Source organism: Halichoerus grypus, chromosome 15 (assembly GCF_964656455.1).
Source record: "Halichoerus grypus chromosome 15, mHalGry1.hap1.1, whole genome shotgun sequence".
NCBI classification, from domain to species: Eukaryota; Metazoa; Chordata; class Mammalia; order Carnivora; family Phocidae; genus Halichoerus; species Halichoerus grypus.
Window position 1 is genome coordinate 46,789,326 of NC_135726.1, and position 22,728 is coordinate 46,812,053.

Below are 22,728 nucleotides of genomic sequence, written 5' to 3' on the forward strand. Positions count from 1 at the left end.
TGGGCTCTAAAATATATTTATGTAGATAAACATGTTTATGTGCACATGCATAAATGTTTATGTGTATGCATATATGTGTATTTATACATACACATATTTCCTAGCTGTGTCTGCTGAAGGGGCCACAAAACAAAGTAACCCCAGTAGCAATGAGTACACTTAGTGCCCAGATCTTAATTGTTTCCTAGGGCTGCCATAAAATATTGCCACAAACCAGGTGGCTTAAAACAACAGAGATTTATACTCTCACAGTTCAGGATGCCAGATATCCAAAATCAAAAAGGGGTCAGCAGGGTTGGTCCTTCTGGAAGTTCTGAAGGAGAATCTGTTTGTTGGGGAACATCATCAAAAAGATGTGACAGCTGATTGACCCACGAAGTGGACCCAGGCACTTGGAGGCTCCTCACCCTCTCCTCTACCCTTGGAATGGAGGTTCCGTTTGCCTTTCCCACACGCTCCCAGTGGCTGCTCCAAGGACAGAGATAAGGATGTGGTGCTGAAAACACTGCATGGTATATACGACTGAGCTTAGTTAGGGCCTCTATAAACTTTTAAGATTTGGTGGGCGGGATCCATTCATCTTGCTGCTGTTAAGACAAGCCTCATATGCAAGTTCATTTTGCCTATTAAAACTGCCACCTACCAACCTGGAGTGCCTTCCCTCTTTCTTCTCTCTCTCCCTGCTCTCGGTGGACAGGGACCAGTTTCAGATTGTACCCAGGAAGCTCCCAAGAGGGTTGTGAACCAACACTGTTCTGTGCCTCTCTCCTGTCTTCTTGTGTTTGCTGGCAGTCCTTGGAGTTCCTTGGCTTGCAGTTGCGCCACTCCACCCTCTGTCTCTGTCATCACGTGGCCTTCTTCCCTGTGCTCCTGTGTATCTGTCAGTCTCCCTCTCATTATAAGAACACCAGTCATTGGATTTACAGTCTACTGTAATCCAGTAGGACCTCATCTTGATTACATCTATAAAGACTCTCTTTCCAAAGAAGATCACACTCATAGGTTCTGCAGGTTAGGACTGTCATATACCCTTTTGGCGGGACATAATTCAACTCACAATAGTTTCTAATACCATTCCCCATTAAGAGGAACCAGGTCTCCCCAGAGAAATAGCTAATTCCAGAGCTGAAGAGGGGTGGGTATAAGATGAACCTGGAATATCTTGTTATACCAGAAAGTAATGAAGTGCTAAAAAAAAATAAGTGAGGGGAGCATGTCACAAAGGACACAAGAGGCTGAGGGCTGACTAGAAAATATGGTGGGCATGTTGGAGTCAGAAAATCATTTTGCAGCCATTGTGGTAATGATTGGATCAACTAACTAAGAATCCTGAATGGGTGTTCAATCTAAGGAGAAATTTTGATGAGGAGCCAAATATTTGATTGTCTTAGAGTGCCTTCTCATATACAACTTATTAGTGTAAAGGAGGGGAATTAACAGTAAAATATAGTGGAGAAATTGGGCAACCATTCACCAAGTGATCAAAATTAACATGACCAATGAGGGGTAAATGGACATTGTATGCCCTAGATATGATGCCCTAGGAGGATACAACATCATCTATACAGTATTCTCAAGAATGCATAACTTTGGGAGTGCCTGGGTGGCTCAGTCAGTTAAGCATCCAACTCTTGATTTCAGCTCAGGTCATGATCTCAGGGTTGTGAGATTGAGCCCCTCATTGGCTGTGCATAGAACCTACTTAAGATTCTTTCTCCCTCTCCCTCTGCCCCTCCCCCTGCCTCTCTCTCTCTCCCTCTTCCTCTCTTAAAAAAGAATGTGTAACTTTGATCTGTTCATGAAGAAACACCAGACAAACCCCAAACAAATGTTCAAATAGGGGCACCTGAATGGCTCAGTCAGTTAAGTGGCTGACTCTGGATTTCAGCTCACGTCATGGTCTCAGGGTCGTGGAATTGAGTCCTGAGTCAGGTTCTGCACTCAGTAAAGAGCCTGCTTAGGATTCTCTCTCTCCCTCTGCCCTCCCCCTGCTCTCTTGCTCTCTCTAAAATAATCTTTTAGAAAAATGTGTGGGTGGGTGGGGGGACTATATTTTTCAAAAATGGCAATGTTATAGTCAAAATCCTAGCTACAGAAAATAGAATGATTGTTGCCAGGGCCTGAGGGGAGGGGAAAATGGGAGTTAGTGTTTAATGAGTACAGAGTTTCAGTTGGGGAAGATGAGAAAGTTCTGGAGAGGAAGGATGGTGATGGTTGCACAAGAATGTGAATGTACTTAATGCCACAGAACTGTACATTTAAAAGTGTCTAAAATGATATATTTTATGTGTATTTTACCACAGTAAAAATGTGTCAGTATTATGAAAGGCATATAAAGGCTGTAGAAAGTTTCTAGATTAAAGGACATTAAAGAGACATGACAACTAAATGCAATATGTAACTATAGACTGGCTCCTAGAACAGAAGGGAAAGAGTTTACAAAGGACCCTAGGTCAAGGGACAGCACTGAAATTGAAAAATGGATGGCAGATTAAAGTTTTGGGTTTTGTTTTTTTTTTTAAGATTTTATTTATTTATTTGACAGAGAGAGACACAGTGAGAGAGGGAACACAAGCAGGGGGAGTGGGAGAGGGAGAAGCAGGCTTCCCGCGGAGCAGGGAGCTTGATGTGGGGCTCGATCCCAGGACCCTGGCATCATGACCCGAGCCGAAGGCAGACACTTAACGACTGAGCCACCCAGGCGCCCCAGATTAAAGTATTGTATCAATGTGGATTTATGGAATTGATAATTGTGCAGTGGTTACTTAAGATCCCTATTCTTGGGAAATACACACTTTAGTGTTATATGTAACTTACCTCAAATAGTTCAATATTATGTAACATATACACATATACATGTATGTACGTGTGTGTGTGTACAGATTGACGGGGGAACTCGGGAAGGGAGACAATGAAAAAGTAAATGAGGGGGCACCTCGGTGGCAGTGTCTTTGGGCGTCTGCCTTTGGCTCAGGTCATGATCCCGGGGTCCTGGGATCAAGTCCCATGTTGGGCTCCCTGCTTGGTGGGAAGCCTGCTTCTCCCTCTCCCACTCCCACTGCTTGTGTTCCCTCTCTGGCTGTCTCTATCAAATAAATAAAGAAATAATCTTAAAAAAAGAAAAGAAAAAGTAGATGAGGTAAAATGTTAACAACAGTTGAATCTGAATAAGGGTATACAGTTTTATTGAATTATTTTATTTTTGCAATTCTTTGGAAATTTGGAATTATTTCCAAGTGAAAAGTGAAAAAACAAAAGCAAAAACCCAATCAGTTCATTCCTTTCATTCTATTCTCTTTTAAACCCACTCTGGTCAGGCTGTGTGTATCCCACAACTCCACTAAAATACATTTGTCAAGGTTACCAATTAAGTCTAGTTTACTAACTTCAATGGTCAGTTCTTGGTCTTTCTCTTACTTGACCCATCACTAGCATTTGACACAGTTTATCACTCCCCTCTTGAAATGTGTTCTCTTGAATTCTGGACACCACTCTTTTACGGTTCTTCTCTCACATTCCTGGCTGCTCCTTCTCAATCTCCTTGACAGTTCCCTTTTATATATCTCCCTCTTCTAAACATTGGAGTGCCTCAGGACTCAGTGCTCAGAGCCAAGTCATCTAGGAGTTCTTTTGTGCTGTCAGGGTCCATTTCCCAATCTCAATCTTATGTCTTTAGTCACTCACCTGAATTTGAGCATGTAGTATTCTTCCAGGAAATGTAAGGTCCTCCTCGTTTTGAGGTCTTACCCAAATTCAACTCCCTATTACCTTTTTCCTGGTTCAGAGCAGTTGGTAGATGTGCACAATAGGGAAGATCCCTCACACTATCCTAGCACATATTCTAGGAGAAAGATGTAGGGCTGGAAACCCTTTTTAAAATCCTGAAGAGATCTGAAGTGTAACTGTCCCATCAAAAGTTAGAAACCTAGGACCCAGTAAAGGGAAGGTATTTGTTGTTGGTCATTCGACTGATTACTGGCAGTGTTTGAGCTAAAGCTCAGGTGTCTTCTGCTCACTTTTTAAGTGGTGATTTAACATGTTTGCTTCAGGGATTCAAGAATCTGATGAAAGCTACAGACTTTTTCCAATGGCCAGAGGCTGGGGGTGGGGGGGTCCCTAGTACATTCTTTCTCATCTAATTTCAGGAGTTTGTAGACCTTCGAGCACATCCAGATCTCAGGTTGCAAACCTCTGCTCTATCAGAAAATCCAAAACATGGAGATATCTACAGGATAACTGATTCAGTGTCTTCAACAAATCAATGGTATGAAAAACTGGGGAAAGGAGAATATAAATACTTAAGGTTAAAAGAGTCTTAGGCAGTCTAACAGTCAAATGCAGTATGTAGACCTTGTTTGAATTCTGATTCAAACAAACTGTAAAAGGACATTTTGGGGACAACCAGGGAAATTTACATAGAGTATTGGATGACGTTAAGGAATTATTAATTTTGTTAGATGTGAGATCATTATGTAAGAAAATTTATTTTTTTTAGAGATGAGTATCAAAATATTTAGGATTGAAATAGGATGTCTGGGGTTCATTTTAAAATACAAAGAAAAGGGGTGCCTGGGTGGCTCAGTCGTTAAGCGTCTGCCTTTGGCTCAGGTCATGATCCCAGGGTCCTGGGATCGAGTCCCACATCGGGCTCCCTGCTCAGCGGGAAGCCTGCTTCTCCCTCTCTCACTCCCCCTGCTTGTGTTCTCTCTCTCGCTGTGTCTCTCTCTGTGAAATAAAGAATCTTTTTTTAAAAAATACAAAGAAAAGGGACCACTGGGTGACTCAGTTGGTTAAGCATCTGCCTTCGGCTCAGGTCATGATCCCAGGTCCTGGGATGGAGTCCCACATTGGGCTCCTTGCTCCTCAGGGATCCTGCTTCTCCCTCTGCCTGCCGCTCCCCCTGCTTGTGCTCTCTCTCCTTTCTCTCTCTGACAAATAAACAAAATCTTAAAAAAAAAAAAAATGCAAAGGAAAAAACATGAAGCAATTTTTTGCAAGATGTTTACAATTAAATCTAGGAGAAGGGGATCTGGTGGTTTGTTTTAATACTGTTCTACTTTTGGGGCACCTGAGTGGCTCAGTTGTTAAGCATCTGCCTTCGGCTCAGGTCATGATCCCAGGGTCCTGGGATTGAGCCCCACATCGGGCTCCCTGCTCAGCGGGAAGCCTGCTTCTCCCTCTCACACTCCCCCTGCTTGTGTTCTCTCTCTCGCTGTCTCTCTGTCAAATAAATAAAATCTTAAAAAAAATACTGTTCTATCTTTGTGATTGAAATTTTTCATAATAAAAAGAATATACAAACAAGTTCTGTTCTCTGCCATTCTGGCAAAGATAAGAGGATATCTAGGGTGTCACAGCCAGTACCGAGGTTTTGAGGCTTCCTGAAGAGCCATCCATAGAATTCCTGATTCTAGGACCCCAGGGCTACAAAAGCTAGACTGTTTTTGTGGTTTTTATTTTGTTTTGTTTTTGGTCACGGTATCTTATTTTTGACCAGGGGACCCACTGATATCCTGCAAAATGAGTTAGATAGGTATTGCTATTTCCTTTCTGGGAGTTTCAAGGAATTTGTGCATTTCATCTATGTTGTCAAAACTATGGGCATAGAGTTATCCATAGTATACAGTCCTTATCCTTTTAATGCCTGTAGGGTCTGTAGTGATGTTCATGCCTCTTTCATGCCTGATATTTGTAATTTGTGCACTGTCCTTTTTGACATAGACAAAGGCCAGAAAGGAGAAATTATTTCAGTTAAGGCTGAGAGAGCCAGCTGGGCCATACTTATTTCTGCTGCCTTGCCCGGCTAGTTGGGTCAGTCATCCTTTTTGAGGCTTCCTGTCCCCAGCCCATAGCTCTTGAACCCTCCACGTGGGCCTGTACTGCTTGGCCTCTGAGGTGACTCCAACTTCTCAGAATGTTCTCTTGCCCTCTATCCCTGGCTTCTCCCACAAAACCAAACTCAGGAAGAGGGAATAGAATAACAAAGGAGACGTCACGATGAGGGGTGGCAAATGGCATAGATGGGCTACTTGTTAGAATCTGATGGAAGGCTCAGCTTACCTGGAGAAAGGCAACTCTGAAGTTTCCATGGTGGGGAGAGGAGATCAGGGAAGGAACACAGTTACTGGCAAGGACAACTTCCTCCACTTTACTACCCCTTCCCTTTAACTTTTGTCTTCTTCATTGCTAGAGGGAAGGGACTCATGAGATACCCTCAGGGTCCCCTCAACACCTGCCGTTTGGGACTCCAGTCATCAGCATGCAGAGCTATGAACAGGGAAATAGAGTCTGCCTCCACTGTGAACCTCCAAGAACTATGCCAGGTCTTCTGATTCTAAAGTCCCATTTTCTTTCTACTATGTCAGTGACTCTTATATTAATGCCAAATATTCATTCATTTTTGTGCCAGGTGCTTTCCTTCCTATAGTCTTTAGGGGAGGATGAGGGGAGGCAAGGAAGGAAGAGGACAAGGAAAGACTCTTCTGCCTGAAGGCCTCCAGAGGGTGAGCACCCACTGGCTTTTGGGATGTTTTCCCACTCTCAGGAGTATATATCTGGTCTCCCTCGCTACCTTTCTGGAGAAGCAATGTTTGAGGAAGAGGGACACATTACAGGGATGCTGCAAATGAGAACCTCCTCTTTATTCCACATATGGAAGCTGGTTTCTGGAGCTAGGTAGGGAAAGGGCTTTGGCCTGGCCCTACCTCTGTGTGAGCCCTAGGGATAAGGGTCTAGATTAGGGTGACAAGGCCTTCCTCCAGGTAGGAATGAAAAGTCCTGACCTCTAGTCAGTCCCAAATTAGGGGGTGGGCACAATGATGTGGGGCATTTCCTTGGTGAGGTGAATATCGGCTTGGGGCAGGCTCTTCCAGGCGAGTTCTAAGATCCCGTACTGAGCAATGCCCATAGGATTCATGGTGCGGACATTATTCTGACCTGGGAGGGACACCACCTCCTGGAACTCCAGAGGACCTTTAGGGTTTTGAGAGCCACCACAAAACAGGTGGTAGAACAAGCGCTCCCCCGGAACCAGCTCCATGGCCTTTAGGGCCGCCTCATAGGTGATCTCTTGGGATTGGCGTTCATCTCTCAGTAACAGCTCCTGTAGCAGCTTCTGGATTCGGGGTGACTTAAGTTGGTACAGGTCCATGAGCTGGTAGAACTGTTCCATCCAAGCAGCGCTGTCTTTTGCATATCGTTGCTGCAACATCCGCAAGACATGGTACAGTGCCACAAATGTCTCCCAAAGAGGCACCTCCTCCTTTTTCTTAGAGATGGCCTGTGCCTTCTTCTCCAGCTTGGGCAATCTGGGAAACCTGCCTTTGTCCTTAAAAGCCCAGAAGTCCTTTTGAAACATCAGTGCAAGGGTTTGTTTTTCCACAGAGGCCTGGGCACCTGTGAAACTGTCTCCTGTGGCAGGATTAAAGTGTTGCACCTCCATCTCCTTGAGAGCAGTGGATATCTGCTCTGCCCATGCACTCCTATAAGGCTCTTCTAGAAGGTGCCAATTTACACCCTTTGGGGTTGGAATCCCTTTCGAACCTAATGGGGACTTTTGTGTGGGGACAATGAAAGGTTTTAACCAGCTTTCCTTTCCTTTTATAGGTGGGATCACTTTCAGGTACTTTGGACCCATGGGCTCCTTATTGGGTTTTGAGATATGTGCGCTTCGTGATTCCAGGGCCTGCTTGTGACGGTACACAATGGCTTCAAGTTGGGCCAAATGTAGCCACTCTAAATTTCCCTTTGAGGTGAGGTCTTTGAGAAGCTGGCACAATCTGTGGAAACTATCCCTAGAAAGCTGTTCTCCTGCCTCCATCCGTTCTAGGACATGGCGGATCCACTCTATATCTGAGAGTACTACCTGAGCACCTATTTCCTTGGCCCAGATTTGGGGCACAGGTACCTCAGTCTTTCTCATCAGAGCTGGATGATGCTGCAAAATCCACTGCCACTTGGGCTCTAGTGGTTCACCTTGGAGTTTGTGAGCTTCCATGGTCTTCCTCAATATGTGAGGTAAATATGGAGTCTTTAAGTCTTGCTCTGGGGACTCCAAAACTGTATCCAAAAGTTGTAGAGGTTTGGGCTTATATTTCTTCAACAGTTCTTGTCTATCCATAAACCTTGACTCTGGAAGTACCCTGGATGCCTCAAGTGCTCTGGCCCTTTCTTCCCGGGATACTTGTTTCGTAGACACTGGCACTGGTATTGTCTCTTGCCTGCCCAGAGCTATTGAGATCACTTTCTTGGAAGGGACTTTCAGAACTTTTAGTTGTATATCACTGTCTTTGATATCAGGGATTCTTTTTCCAATAGAAGGGATTATTTCTCTTCTTTGGTCCTTTTCTCTTTCTGCTTGTGACTTAAATAATTTTTCTTTTTTAAAGATCTCTTTTTTCTTGTCTGCCTCTTTTTTCAGTGAGCTTTTCCCCTTTTCTTTCTCACTCAGACTTTCTGACTCTTCCTCACTCAGACTTTCTGACTCTTCCTCACTGATGCTTTCCTTCTCCTCCTCTTCAAACACTTCCTCCTCCTCCTCCTCCTCTTCCTCCTCCTCCTCTTTCTCCTCCCCCTCCTGCACCTTCTTCTTTTTCTTCTTCTTTTTCTTCTTCTCCTTCTTCTCTTTCTCTTCCTTCTTCTTCTTCTCTTTCTCCTTCTCCTTTCTCCTCTCTTCCACCTCTACCTCCTCCACCACCTTCCCTTCTTCCTCTTCCTTCTCCTCCTCTTCTTCTTCCTCCTCCTCCTCTTCTTCTTCCTCCTCCTCCTCCTCTTCCTCCTCCTCTTCCTCAGACAAACTCTCTCGCTCTACTTGGTCTAATAAGCTTTCCATTTCTTCAGAAAGGCTCTCTCTACTTTCCTCTTGACTGGGAAGCTTTTCCTGTGGTGTATCAACTGTCTTTAGCTCTTTTCTCTTTCTCAACCTTTGTTTAAGCAGTGGTATTACCTCTTCATCCTTTGTTAGTCCTTCCTCTTCTTCTTCCTGTATGACTTCTCTCTGTTGTCTAGCCAATCTGCTTTCTTCCTCAGTTATTTTTTTCTCTTTCTTTATCATTCTTTTCATTTCCTTGGCCAGTTTTCTCTGCTTCTTAGCCAGTTTCTTCTCATCTTTGGTTACTTCTGGTTGTTCCTCAGAAAAATCCCACTCTTTGGCATCAAGTTTATTTTTTTCCTTGCTCAATCTCCTTTCCTTAACAAAGAAGTTCCTCTTCATCTTTGTCATCTCTATTTCTTCCTGGGTCAGTTTCATTTCTTCTTTGGTAAGCTCTTGAAGTGCCTTTAAGACTTTGCTGCTTACTTTTGATGCCTTGGAAGTGCCCTCCTTTTCTTTAATCAACTTCCTTACTACTTTGGCTAGCTTCCTTTCTTCCTGCGCATACACTCTCCCTCCTCTGGTAAATTCCAGTTTTCCTTTGGCAATGTCCCTTTGCTCTGTGGCCAGCATCCTATCTTCATACCTCAGTATCTTCTCCTCTAGTGACAATTTCCTCTTGATTAGTTCTAGTTCATTCTTAGTCAGTCTTATCTGTTTTAAGGTTTCTTCAGTCTCTCCTGCAGAGAGAATTTCCTTTTCCTCAGACAGCCTGACTTTCTCCTGGGCCAGTTTCTTCATTTCTGTGCCCAGTGCCTTTTCTTCCTTGGCACCATCCCACTCTCCTCTGAGCATTTTCAGTTCTTGAAATACTGCCCTCTTCTCCATAGCTAATTCCATCTTGTCCTGGGCTAGATTGTGCTGCTTCTGAGCTAGACTTTCCTCTAATTGGGTCAGCTTTTTCTCTGCCTCGTCCAGCTTCTCCTTCTTCTGGGAAAGTTTTTCCTTTTCTTCCATCAGCTTCTTCTCTACGTGAGCAAGTTTCTTCTTGTACACATCCAGTTTCTCCTTTGCTTGGACTAATGTATTTTTGTTCTGCGCAAGGTTTTCTTTGACCTGGAGGAAGTTCTCTTTCCTCTGAGCCAATTTCACTTGCTCCTGAAGCAGATTCTCCCTCTCCTGAGCCAGAGACTTCTCCCTCCAGTCTAGGATCTTCTTGTTCTTTGTGAGTTTCTCTTTGTCCTGGGCCAATTTTTCTTTTTCCTGGGCCAGTTTTAACTTGTTCTCCATCAGTTTCTTCCTTTTCTGGGCAAGCTTTTCCTCTTCCTCGGGCAGTTTCTCCTTGTCGTGGGCCAGTTTCTTCTCTTCCTGGATCAGCAGTTCTTCTTCCAGGGCCAGTGTTTTCTCTTCTTTAATCAGTTTCTGCTCTTGCCAGGCCAGTGTCTTCTCTTCCTGAGCCAGTCCCTCCTCTTCCTCAGCCAGATCCTTCAATTCCTGAATCAGTTCCTCTTCTTTCCAAGCCAGTTCCTCCTCTTCCCACATCAGCTCCTCCAATTCCTGGGCTAGTTCCTTTTCTTGCAATGCCAGCTCTTGCTCCTTCTGGGTCAGTTTTTCCAATTTCTGGGCCAGTATCTTTTTTACCTCAGCCAGCTTCCCTCCTTTCTTTGCTGTTTTCTCTTCTTCTCGAGCCATTTCCTCAAACTGCTTGGCCAGTTTCTTCCTTTTCTGGGCCAGTTTCTCTGCTTCTTGGCTTAACTTCTCCTCTCTTTTGGCCAATTTTTCCTCATTGTGGACAAACTTCCTCTCTGACTGGACCATTGTCCTGTCTCTCTGAGCCAGTTTCCCATATTCCCTGGCCAGTTTTCTCTCTTCCTGGGCCAGTTTTCTCTCTTCCTGTGCTAGCTTCTGTTCTTCTTGGGCCAGCTTCCTTTCTTCTTGGGCTCGTTTCCTTTCAGCCTGGGCTCGTTTCCTCTCCATCCAGGCCTGATTATATTCTTTTTGGATCTGTCTCTGCTCTTTTGACATCAGCTCTTCTTGTTCTTCTTCTCCCCATTCCTGAGACAATTCTTCTCCCTCCAGGGTCAATTCCTCCTCATCCTTGTGTTCCTCTCTGGACCTGGCCGCTGTCTGTTCCCAGAACTCTAACCACTCATCCCATCTCAGCTTCTTCTTGTCCACATCCAGCTTTTCCTCCTCTGGGAGTGGCTTCCTTTCATCCGTTTGTTGTTTCTCCTCTTCCTCAAGATGCTTCTTGTCCCAGGCTTTCTTCCATTCATCCCAGGATATCTTCGTCTCACCCTGGGCCTGTTTCCACTCATCCCAGGACTTCTTCCACTCCTGCCAAGACAGCTTCCTCTCATCCATAACTGGCCTTTCTTCTTGCTTAACTACTTCCTCCTCTGGTTTGGCCACTTCCTCTACTGCCTGACTCACATCCCTCTCTCTTTTGCTCACTGTCTCTTTTTTATCCACTTTTATTTCCTGCTGAACTTCTTTCCTCTCTTGCTTAAAGGGCTTCATAAAGGATTTCTTCTCTTCTTTCTTTGATATTCGTTTTCCCTTGGTGAGGCCACTGGGTCCTAAAAAGATAGCTTTCTTTTTCTTGCCTTTTTTGGGAATCACCTGGGTTTCCTGCAAGTATGGCATGTCCTCTTCTTCCTTTTGCACTTGCTCTTGCTCCTCTGGTATCTCGTCCTCCCTTCTGATGGTCATTATGTCATCTCTAATTGCCCCTTCATGAATAAAAATCGGTTTCTCCTCTGGCCAGGCTATATCCCAGTTGAGGTCCTCAAGCAGAACCTCACTTTTTTTCTCCAACAAGGGGCAGATCTCCTGAAAAAGTTCCCAACTGGGCTTTTGATCTGCCAGCACTTCCTGAGCCGTGGCCACTAGCTCCATGTTTAGAGCTTCTGACATTTTTGTTTGGGAACCAGATATTCTAAGGGTCATAAGACGACACAGATCATCCCGCCATGATGAGCTATCTTCAGGGATGGTCTTGCGGCCGGGCGCTCCAGTGGCACCCCGCCCTTTGGGTTTCAGCTGCTTCACAACTGGTTCTTCCTTTACAGCAGACAGAGATTCCTCAGTTGTAACTTCATCTTCTTTTGTCTTCTTGTGCCTCTTTTTGGGTTTCTGAACTGTTCTTTTCTTGCCTTTTCTGTCATGTATTTTCCTCAGCATCTTCAGGGTCAGTGCAAACTGGTCCTTTGAGGTGTCTTTCTCTGGAGGTTGTTGTTCACCATCTTTTGAAATCTTTAACACACTGATGGTTGAAGACATTCTAGAATGGGCAGCTGTATCCTCCACCAAAACTGGTGCAGCTTCCCTCTGGTCAATTTCACCCTCTACGGGACCTGGCTCTTTGCCAGCCTCTTTTATCTTCTTGAGGGCCCGCCACAATTTTCGGACTGCAGGGAAGATCAGGAGATGGAGATAAGGAAGGCATGGGAGGCTTAAGTCACATCTTTCCCACTAATGGTATGAGTAAGAGGAATTGCCGTCAAAGAAGTAGCAACAGAGGGGGCTGAGGCCTTTAAAAAAAAAAAAAAAAGGATTCTCCTTACTTTATTCCAGTGCTCGCCCCTTCCAAATCCTATGGAGATAAGCATTGGAGTCTCCCTGAGTTTGGGTAGATTCTTCCTAGGAAGTTTCTGTGAAAAGATCTGTCTACTTGTCTCTGGTCCTACCTGGTTGATATCTCTTGACCCATGTTAGCCCTAACTATATTGCCTCTTGGGGACCCTGAGGCATGAACCAGATCACCCCATACATACCATGCTTTTTGCCCCCTGCTCGGCCCTGTCTTTGGCCTTTGCCGGACTTGATGGCAGCTTTAGATTCTCCAGGAATTACATCAGGTTGCTTGGAAAGGGATATACGTTCAGAAATCCTTGAGACCTCTAAAGAGAAAGCAGGCTTTTCCTGTCCCTCTGACAAGGTCAGGTTTTCATTCAATCGCTGCTCCACTTGAGTATGAAGGATTTGGAGATCTGTGGCCCGCATCCCCAACAGATGGTCTAGGGATTCCTCCCCAATCGTTTCCTGCCTATGAAAGTCAAGGGAGAGGAAAGACCATGGTGAATCAGGGACAACAGGGAGAACGAGAAGGAAGGAACTGCTGTGGAACAGGCAGGGGGCTTGGCACAGTGGCCAACAGAGACAGTGTACGTCGAGGTAAAGGATGGCCAAGAAGAAAGAGGAAGTCTAGAAAGCCAAGGTGGCAATGAATGGAATGGTTTGTATGGGGACTGAAGAGGTAGGAGAAAAGAATGAAAAGGGGAACTCAAGAGTTAAGGGACAGACAGGAGCAAGAGAAAAAATGGAGACAGGAATGAGCAGTCAGGATTGTCAGGACGGTCTAGGAATGGAAAAAGACTATGAAAAAGAAAAAGGACAGGAAGAGTTAATGGACAGGTATGAAGAGCTAGTGAAGGAAGGGAAAGGAAGAAGAATATTAGAGGCTAGTCAAGAATTGCAGAAGGCACAAAGAACTTACTGCATCTCCCGGAAGGTCTCTCGGTGCTGGATCAGGTTTAAGAGTGAGGACTTAGAGTGGATTCCGGTGTCAGCCATGAGGCTCAGGGCCTTACTCCTCACTTTTTGGTCCTTGTCCATCAATCCTTGGGCCAGAGGCATGGCAAAGAGATGAGTAATCATTCCTAGATGCTTCAGCCCTTCCCAGGCTAGCTCTCGGATCAGCGGGTTGGAATTGGTGGTATCATCCAGTAGACGATGGGCTGTTTCAGAGCGCAGGGATGAAGACACCTCATAAGAGGCAAAGATTTGCCCCAGTGCACCAATACAGCATTGGTACTTCAGTGGAGAAGCGTGGATCATAATGTTGAGGATTGTCTCCACCAGGCTATTAATAGCTATTTCACTCATCTTTTTCCCCAGCCAACTACGGTTTGCTGAGTCTGTAAGGACATTGTAGGTTACATCCTTGGACAATCTCATTTCTATGAAGTCTTCATCCTCCTTTTCCTGTGAATATTCTCCTGCATCACTTAGAGATTTTACCCTACTATGCCAGAAGAAGAATTGTTGGGACTTGTCCCAATCCGTTTCCCACACAGGTGAATGCAGGTTGCACTGTAGGTATATCGGACTGCCCTCTGGCCAAAGACGGGCACGAATCACTGAGTTGGGGATGTAGCCGTCAGGAGCCAAGAGCCATTTCCGCCCATGACCAAAGTAGCATCGCAATATTTGGTAGGGGTTGAGTCCATCCCAGGCAGTCAACTGTAGTTGGGGAGGAACCACGTAATGGGGAGGTCTGCCCACCTCCATCCCATCAGTTTCCTCTTTATACGAGAAACCGTGTCTGAAGGCAGGCAGTAACATGGGACTCCCTTGCTCATCTTCCTCTATGACATGTGGCACTGTATGATCAAAGGCAATGGCCCGCTTATTGACAAGTTTCTCTAGACCGACTAATTCCTGTTGCCCTTTTCCAAGGTAGATATACTTGGGCACAAACATGGTCTCAAAGGAGAGGAAGAAGCTTGGTGTGAAAGGCTTAGGGGCCTCTAGCACTTCATCTGTCATGCTCATAAAGGAAAGGCGAGCCAGCAGGGTTGGGTGAAGCAGTTTTAGACAGGACACCAGATAAAGACTCTGGTTAAAAGACACAAGCAAGTCACCCCGGTCATTTGCAAAGCAGAGTGGGCCAAAGTGCAGCGATGAGTCCAGCATGGCTATAAGTCTGCCATGGAAGTTCCAGACCCGGACAGACCCATCAATACCACCTGTGACAAAAAGGCTCAAGGACAGGCAGACATCAAAGGATGTGATGGTGCACTGGTGCAGAGGCAATGTCTCTATAAACATTGAGTCTTCTTGTGACTCAGAGGACAGAAAATCGTGGAACCTCCAGAGACGCAGACAGTTAGTCTCCGTGATAGCGCCCACAGACGTGGGTAAGAGTATCAGGTGTCTTAGGTGACAGCTGCTGAGAATGCTGGCGAGGGGCTTCAAATGTACTTTCCTCCCCTCGAGCACAGCTTCTGATAGGTGTACATAGTCATCCATTCCATAGGAGCAGAGCAAAGAGTTTTCTCGGCTACCAAAAAGCCCTCCAGGTAGCGTAGAGAGTGCCAGGATAGCTCCAAAGTGCATGAACTTCTCTATCCTGGCACAGTAGTTCTGGGAAAGCACTCTGATCACACCACTCTGGTGTCCAGAGAACATGAGTCCTTGTAGACCCCGGCCCAGGTGGAAATGCCCATAAGCCAGGCATTGTACCCAGTCTTGAGAATTTGGTGAGGTGCACAAGAGATACTTGGCTGGGCAAGGGCAGCGGGTCGTGTCAAACACCAGCACCTCTGCGTTGCCCGTCGCTACGAAGAGCTCTTCTTTTTCTGGGTCATAGGCCCAGTCCACAGCCCGGTCTAGGATCGTGAAGGGCCAGGTGAGGACCAGAAGATCTCCTGTGAGTGGGGACACAAAGCGCAATAAGCCATCCTCAGTAGTGCACAGGATCCGGAACCAGTTATCACCGCAGCGGACCCGACGCAGCTGCTGGGGAGCAGAGCCACAGACACTGAAGAGGCTGTAGAAGCAAGGCAGACGGCGCAAGGAGAAAGTATGCGTAGTTTGGCAGAAGAAAGTAGTGTTGTCGATAAACTCGAGTTCATACAGTTCCTCGCCAAGTTCTAGCCGCCGCAGCAGGTTCCCCAAAGTCAGGTTCCACTCCTTGATCAGGCCTTCCTTGCCAGCCGTTAGCAGGGTGTGGGCTTCTGGCCGGCTGCGGATACAGGTCACCGATGAGGAATGGGCCTTGAAACTGTGGAGAGAGTTTCCCCGGACAAGGCTCCATACTTGGATTTCCCCAGTCTTATTTCCAGCATAGAGAAAGCCCTGGTCGAAACAGGTGAAGCAGCAGGTGATAGGGGAGCCGCTGGTGGTGGACATGAACCTCTGAACCTCTCCTAGCTGGCCGTGGCCCTGGCGCTCAAGGACCCTCACCACCGTCTCACATAGCGCGAGGAGGGAGCCATTGGGGCCGTTCAGCCTGATGTCCTGGACAAGCTGATCTCCAGGCATGGGGACCATGTGGGCTACTTGGAGGCCCTTGCCGCTCCTCTCGATGATCCAGGTGACCACTGCCCCCAGGATGCCCGACAGAAGCATTTTCATTTCCGGGTCATAGCAGAGGCAGTTGATGTTAAAGCGGCAGGGCACTATACCCAGGGGTTTGAATGACCGGAAGTGGTCCCCAAAGAGCCGCAGGATCAGGTCACCACAGTAGGCCACGAGGATATGAAAGGAACCTGTGTGGACCATGGACTGGATGGGCGGCAGTCGTTCAGTCATGGAGAATGTTCTCTTCTCGACCATGTCCTCAGTTTTGCTCTTCATCCATACTACAGCCTACAAGAGAGTAAGAGGGACACTGCCTAGGAAAGATAGTCGAAGAGGAAAGGGCAGAATATGCAGCTCCTTTCCCCTGTGCTCGTGATGAGGAGGACTTGGAAGACTCTCGAGTGTTTTTACCACCCTCCCTCCCCCCGCCCCGGTTATGGGAATTGGAAATACGTAGAAGCAGGAAGCCTGGGACCCTTTCCCTAACCTTGGCCTATTTTAAGGGAACCAGAAAACCTATTCAAGGAGAGACTGTAATTGAAGAAGGGAAGAGGGGGGGAATCCTAGATCTAGGTCATTTTCATTCAAGAGGTAGATCTCCCTTTGTCAGTCTGGGGTGAGAGCTTACGTGGGCACGGCCCCTGTCGGATGAGCTAAGAAGGAGAAGAAAGGCGAGGCAGTTCTACCTGTATTTCTTTGGTGCTTGTCACCCAAGAGAGGGAGGCAAAGAAGTTGGCATCACTGAAGTAATAGCATATAAGCGGCATATTTTGCGGATGGCGAGACTCTCTGAACAGTATCTGGGACTGGTCACTCAGCACAACCACTTCATTCTTCGGGTCTTCTGACGTTTGCTGGGGAGAGGCATGGCATGAAACGAAGAGACCAGGACACATGTGCACTAAATATATTCTCACACAAGCCACAACTGAAGCCATTCCCAAGGTCATGCCTCATGCCTGTTACACCCACACATGCACCACTTGTCACTCGTAGGACACCTACACTTCACAAGCAAGTAACACAATGCCCGACACGGGAGAGAACCAAACCCCTATAGGGCCTAAATGGGCAAATTTCATGGTGTGAGCACAGGGGAAAACAGATGTTCTTCCCAACATACCCGTTCGCTGACACTCCCTCTTCTGTCTACAAGGTACAGATGTCATGAAAGACATATTTAACACATTACCCAGGCAAGTGCACCACCGCGGACCTACATGAAATGTAACAGAGTGTGACAAAAGTCAGTGCAACTTTAAGTTCTTAAGGCTTAAAAGTGCACAAAGGTAAGACATTAACACCCTGCCTGGCCTTTAAACATGACAGAGGAAGATAATATATATGCAATATGTATTATTCCACAGTGATAGAGCGTATGCTATGACACATTTGCCTGGGATAGTTTACACAAAGCCAACCAGAGCAAAACCGAGGTCGGCAAATGTTCTTTCTGGTGCCTTCTCCCTTCTCTTTTAGAAAAATCTGTCTCCCCAAGGGGTTGGTTCCTCTGACAATGCTCCAAAGTGTTCACCTTCCACTATCAAAATGTACTTGCAAGAGATCCCTAGGCTCATTTGGAAATGAACGGCCCACTTCCTACTAAGGGGACAATTGTCTTATGGTCTACTGTGCCTGCTTTCTGCTTCCCTGGAAAATCTATGCTTCTTTGAAGTGCTCATAACAATTAAAATAGATAGAGGCCAATAACACGTTTATGTCCTACATATGTATTACCTTGCTTTTATGTATGATGTCATTTACCAAGTATTTAAAATCCTTCCACAGGGGAATGAGTCTGGTGGAAGACATCACCTTGATTATTCCCTGGTCCACCTCAGGACCGTTGCTTAAAAACCTGTGGGAATCCAAAAGAGTTCAGCTTAGCCGTTAACTACTTTTTGAGGAACTAGGACTCAGAAGTCAAGATCCATGAACTCATGTGTATTGAACATTTTTTGAACATCAGGAACTATCCATAAGACACATCTCATTTAACGCTCAGTGAGGCCCAGTGAGGTAGGTATGACCCCATTTTAATATTTTATTTATTTATTTGAGAGAGACAGAGATAGAGAGAGCTCGAGCAGGAAGGAGGGGGAGAAGCAGACACCCCGCGGAGCAGGGAGCCCGATGCGGGGCTCGATCCCAGGACCCTGGGATCATGACATGAGCCGAAGGCAGAGGCTTAACCATCTGAGCCACCCAGGTGCCCCGGTACGACCCCATTTTATAGATTAGGAAATTGAGACTTGGGGAGGGTGAATAAAAGAGTTGAGGATTGAATCTTAACATTGGCTGTCATAACCCTGTAGGATATTATGGGCGAAGGAAGCATGGAGGGGGGCTAGAAAGGAATATGGTCGCAGGCAAGTAACATTTCTTTGCTGCTGGTGGTGTGTCAAGAGAGCATTTTGCAAGGACTTGGGAGTTCCCAGAGTGTGGTCCTTGGATCTCCTGCACTGGGATTCCTAGGGAAGGAGTCTGTCTTAAAATATAGATCCCTAGGTACTGTCCTGGACCGACCGAAGCAGAACCGTGGCAGTGGGATCCAGGGTCCTTCCTTCTAACAAATTCCCTAGATGATTCTATGGACATTCAAGTCTGACTACTGAAATTGTAAATTGAAATGAGGGGGGCCCCAGGACTAAGAGTCGACCCCACCTTGCATCGCTGGAGAAAGGATCCAGCCCTCTGGCTTTGCAGGCCTTTCCAGGCTTTTGGAATCAAGTAGCTCTCTCACTCATGATGCATCTGCTGTTCATCATCCTTTTCCCCATTCCTTTCTCCTTGGCCTTCATGAGGACAAACCTCTATTTTTCCTTCTTGGATTGGGAATCCTACTTTTAATAAGCCCCCCTCTGTCGGGGAATTTGTCATTGGTCTGACGATGGGCTTGTTTTCTTCATTTGTAAAATGAAAATGCCAGCCTTGCCTACTTCACAGGATTGTTGCAAAGATCAAATAAAATAATTCCTGTGAATTCCTTTTTAAGTATACTCTGAAGGAACAAACAATTACGATTGCTGTTTTTAGGCTGGTCTGGTTCTCAAATATTTGTTTCTCTCCAACCTGTACTTTGTACTTTTCAGTTGCTCTGGAAACATGACAGCTAAATTTATAGTCTGGCCAGCAGAGGGCAGTGGAGGCCATCCTTGTGCCTGCCAGATGAAGGAAAACTGATGCACTGATGAGTTCGAAGAAGTAGCTCCTACCAGAGTGAGATCCCTAGGCCAGCAGCATCAGCATCACCTGGGAACTTGTTGGAAATGCAAATTATCGGGCCCCACACCAGACCTACTGAATTGGTAATTCTGACGGTAGGGCCCCCAAATCTGAGGTTTACAATCTCTCCGGTTGATCTTAGGCACACTAAACTCTGAGAACCACTTACCTGGAGTGGCTGGAAGTTCCAGATCAGTTTAGCCTGGGCCACCTGAGGTGAGGTCAGCAGGACCCACCCTCTGGCATGGCTAAGCCTAGGCCCTGTGTTACCACAGAGACTTGGTGGCTGTATTTGGGGGAGGCAGTAGGCAAAATGTATCATCCTCTCATGTGTAGAGTGGCTTAGAGTCACCCCCCCTCAAGTTTTCACATCAGTCACTTGTTAGAGCCCCCCCCCCAAAGTTTTCACATCAATCCCTTCATTCCTTCTCAAAAGAATTCTGAGAGGCAAATAATATTATCTTCATTATACATTATGGGGAACATGAATTCAGAAGGGGAAAGGGATGTGTTCAAGGCTACATGAGGCAGATTCAAGACTAAGATCCCATCCACAGTTCAGGCTTCTTCTACCATATCAGAGGAGGGAGAGGCTCTGCCAGCTGATGCCAAGGAAGCTCTCTGACCCACAGACCCACTAATGGGAACTGGTGACTGGCTGTCAGACACTAATGTCCCGTCTCTCTCTTTCTACTCTCCCCAAGGCTGCACGCTGCCCTCCTGCCATACCTTTCCCCATTCTCTTCCCCTAGAAGCCTATACTTGCTGCTCCTTTGGACCACATTTCAGGAGCCAGTGTGAGCTGCCTCAGATCCTGCACATCAGCGGATGGCCCAGTGGGCCAGGCCCCACAGCTCATATTTACTCTCCTGGCTCCTCCTCGAGGCCCCAGAGCTGCTGAGAGAGTAGTCATTTGTAACAAATTTGCAGCCACTGCCATCACATTCCATTGTTTCTAACATCTCCTCTGGGTCCAACTTCTCTTTGGCCAGCCTGCAAAAAGCAAGCCGTTAGGATCCCTTGGGGGCACATTCCTTGGGGGTTAGTGAGAAAGAAGGCCTTTGAACCCCAAGCCTCTGTTGTTGTTGTTGTTGTTTTGCCACTCTCTCCTAGCCCATATACCAACTTCCTCAGATCACCCTCAGAGGACACCTCTCTCCTAAAGTTCCCCCACCTTTGATTCCCTAATCCCATTATCTGTCCTTAAAAACAAATCTGGAGTGAGCTCCAGATGCCTTCGTCCCAATAGTCTTGACTTTTTAATATCCTGATAATCCAAAGATGATGGAATGGGAGAATTCAGGCCCTGCAGTCAATTTAGGGGAGTTAGTATTTGGGGCCAAGTTTTGGTACGTCCTACTGACTATGGAGGCAAACCAGTTCTGTGACTGGGCACCGCACTACATCCTTTTCTTAGCCGCAGTCCACTCTCCAGCCTGATGGGACCAAAGGCCAGATTCCAGCAAGTCCTGCCTTTGTAATAAAGAGAATTGGCTCTAGAGGGCACTGCACTCCATGACACTGTTGTGTCCCTGGGCTCCTATTGGGTCACTCAGTGGCTCCATATGCTGTTACAGGAACATGAGGGCAGACAGTTCTTGCCCCATAGAGCTTACAGTTCAGCAGGGAAGGCAGACATCAAAGAGTTGTCATAAAATTGATTACAATGAGAAATTCTGAGTGATGGGTTCTATTTTTTGAACTTTTCTGCAACTTTTAATCTTCTCAATCTTAAAACAAATTAAATTATGCTATTGATTCACTTTTAGGAAGGTAAAGAACAAAGTGCTGTGAGTACGTATAACAAGGAGACTTGGCCACCCAAAAGGAGGGTGATGTGTGCTCCACACGTTGAGATAATGCCCTGCATGAATCCCTTGGCCTCGTAGGTGGCTCTCACATTAGGGGACAGGGGTGGAGACCCCTGGCATCAGAAGGGCCTAATTAATTAGTCAGAGGGGCTGTAATGCCAGAGGCAATCTTGGGAACTGATTAGGCATTTTAAATATTGTTCCGTTGAATTCTTATGATGATTCTATGACTTAGCTAACATCTTCCATTTAAACAACTTTTTAAAATGGACATGGTAAAAAATATTCAAGATACTAAGGAGCATAGAATGAAAAAGTCACCTTTTTACATGCGATAACCTATTCTTCTTTCCCCTTCACAAAGGTAACCCTGGCTGTGTCTTTCTACAGGTGTTCTGTACATACTCAAGCATATATGTAAAAGATATCCTTACAAATAGTAGTGTACTACCTACACTGTTCTGCACCTCTTTCTCACCTAATATATCTTACAGATGAACTCATAGTAATACATATAGCTCCGTCTCATTTTTCAGCAGTTGCCAGAGGCATGGTATTGATCATTTATTTATCCAAATTTCTATTAATGGACATTGGGCAGTTTCCAACCTTTTGCTATGACAACCCATGGCACAAATGAGTATCTTTGTTTATGCCTCAGAGTTTTAATTTTATTTTAGTTAAATGAAATTTTAAAATTGAAGCAATGTGAATGTTTTCTCATTAAACATAACTTATTTTGGATATATTGGGTTAAATAAAATATTAAAATTAATTTCACCCATTTCTTTAATTTTTTAATGTTAATAATTAAAACGGCATAGGTGGTTGCATTATAATTCTGTTGAATAGTCCTGCTTTAGATTGTCCCTCTCTGGTGGTGTCTGATACCCCCACCGGACTTAGCTCCCTCAGGGCAGGAACCCAGTCTGTCTTGACTTCCCGCTGTCCCCATAATCACCCAACCTGGCATGAAGGAGGTGCTTAATACAGTTCTGTTGAATGAATGAGCAAATGAATGACCCTCTGCCCTCTCCCAGGAAGGATATATGCTTCCCAACTTCAAGTCTTAACTGAGCATCTTCTTGGAAGAAAGAACGGTATTCACTGGGTTTTCTTGATAGAGGACCTTGCACTGCAGCCAGTTCCCTCGGTAACCCCTATGGAGTTGGAGTGGTAACATCCATTTTGAAAAAAGGGTCGGATTCTTGATTATGTCGGCAGGTGGACTAAATTTGAACAAAATTCCCAGGCAGTAGGTACTCAAAAAGCACTAGACACCCTCAAAATGTGTGATCAACGACTGAAGGGTGGCTCACAGAGCCTCCAGGGCAGCCCTTTGGGTGGTGGTCCTGAAGCTCCCGTGGAAGGAGGAGTTCTGGAGCTGCCTAGGCTGGCGAGAGGCCACCACACCCGAGTCCCTACACGCTCGGGCGTCCGGGCCCTCGGCGTGGGCAGGAAGGAGGGCGTGACCGCCTCTTCAAGGCTGGGACCATCCATGCCTATTACCTGTGACGACAGGACTCCCGACAAGGGACGGGTACGGCGTGTGTGGCGATACCCGGGAGCTCCTATGTGAAGGAGCAGACTTAGAAGGAGCGCCTGAGTAGCGACCTTGGGGATGCTGCACGAAGACTCGGCGGACGGAGCGGTTAGCCTCGCAACCCCGCGCCCAGCGGAGAGACCGAGGCGAAGGGAGTGAGCGCGCGTGCGCACTGGCGCGCGCCCGGTAGGAAGAAGCCCAGCGCGCGCTTCCGCGCGCGCGCGTTCGAAAGGGAAAAAAAAAAAGTCTCCCCC

The 22,728-nt window shown here is 46.3% G+C and overlaps 1 protein-coding gene across 1 annotated transcript; it reads right to left on the reverse strand.

Moving 5' to 3' along the window:
• Window positions 1-6,617: 6,617 nt before the first annotated feature.
• Window positions 6,618-17,707, reverse strand: LOC118553138 (WD repeat-containing protein 87). The gene is made up of 7 exons (XM_036120130.2): window positions 17,633-17,707; window positions 16,582-16,749; window positions 13,308-16,183; window positions 12,586-12,857; window positions 8,696-12,219; window positions 8,582-8,641; window positions 6,618-8,548 (listed from the first exon to the last, which is right to left on the reverse strand). The coding sequence occupies exons 1-7, from the start codon at window positions 17,705-17,707 to the stop codon at window positions 6,800-6,802; spliced, it is 8,724 nt and encodes a 2,907-aa protein (XP_035976023.2). The 3' UTR covers window positions 6,618-6,799.
• Between the last annotated feature and the right edge of the window lie 5,021 nt (window positions 17,708-22,728).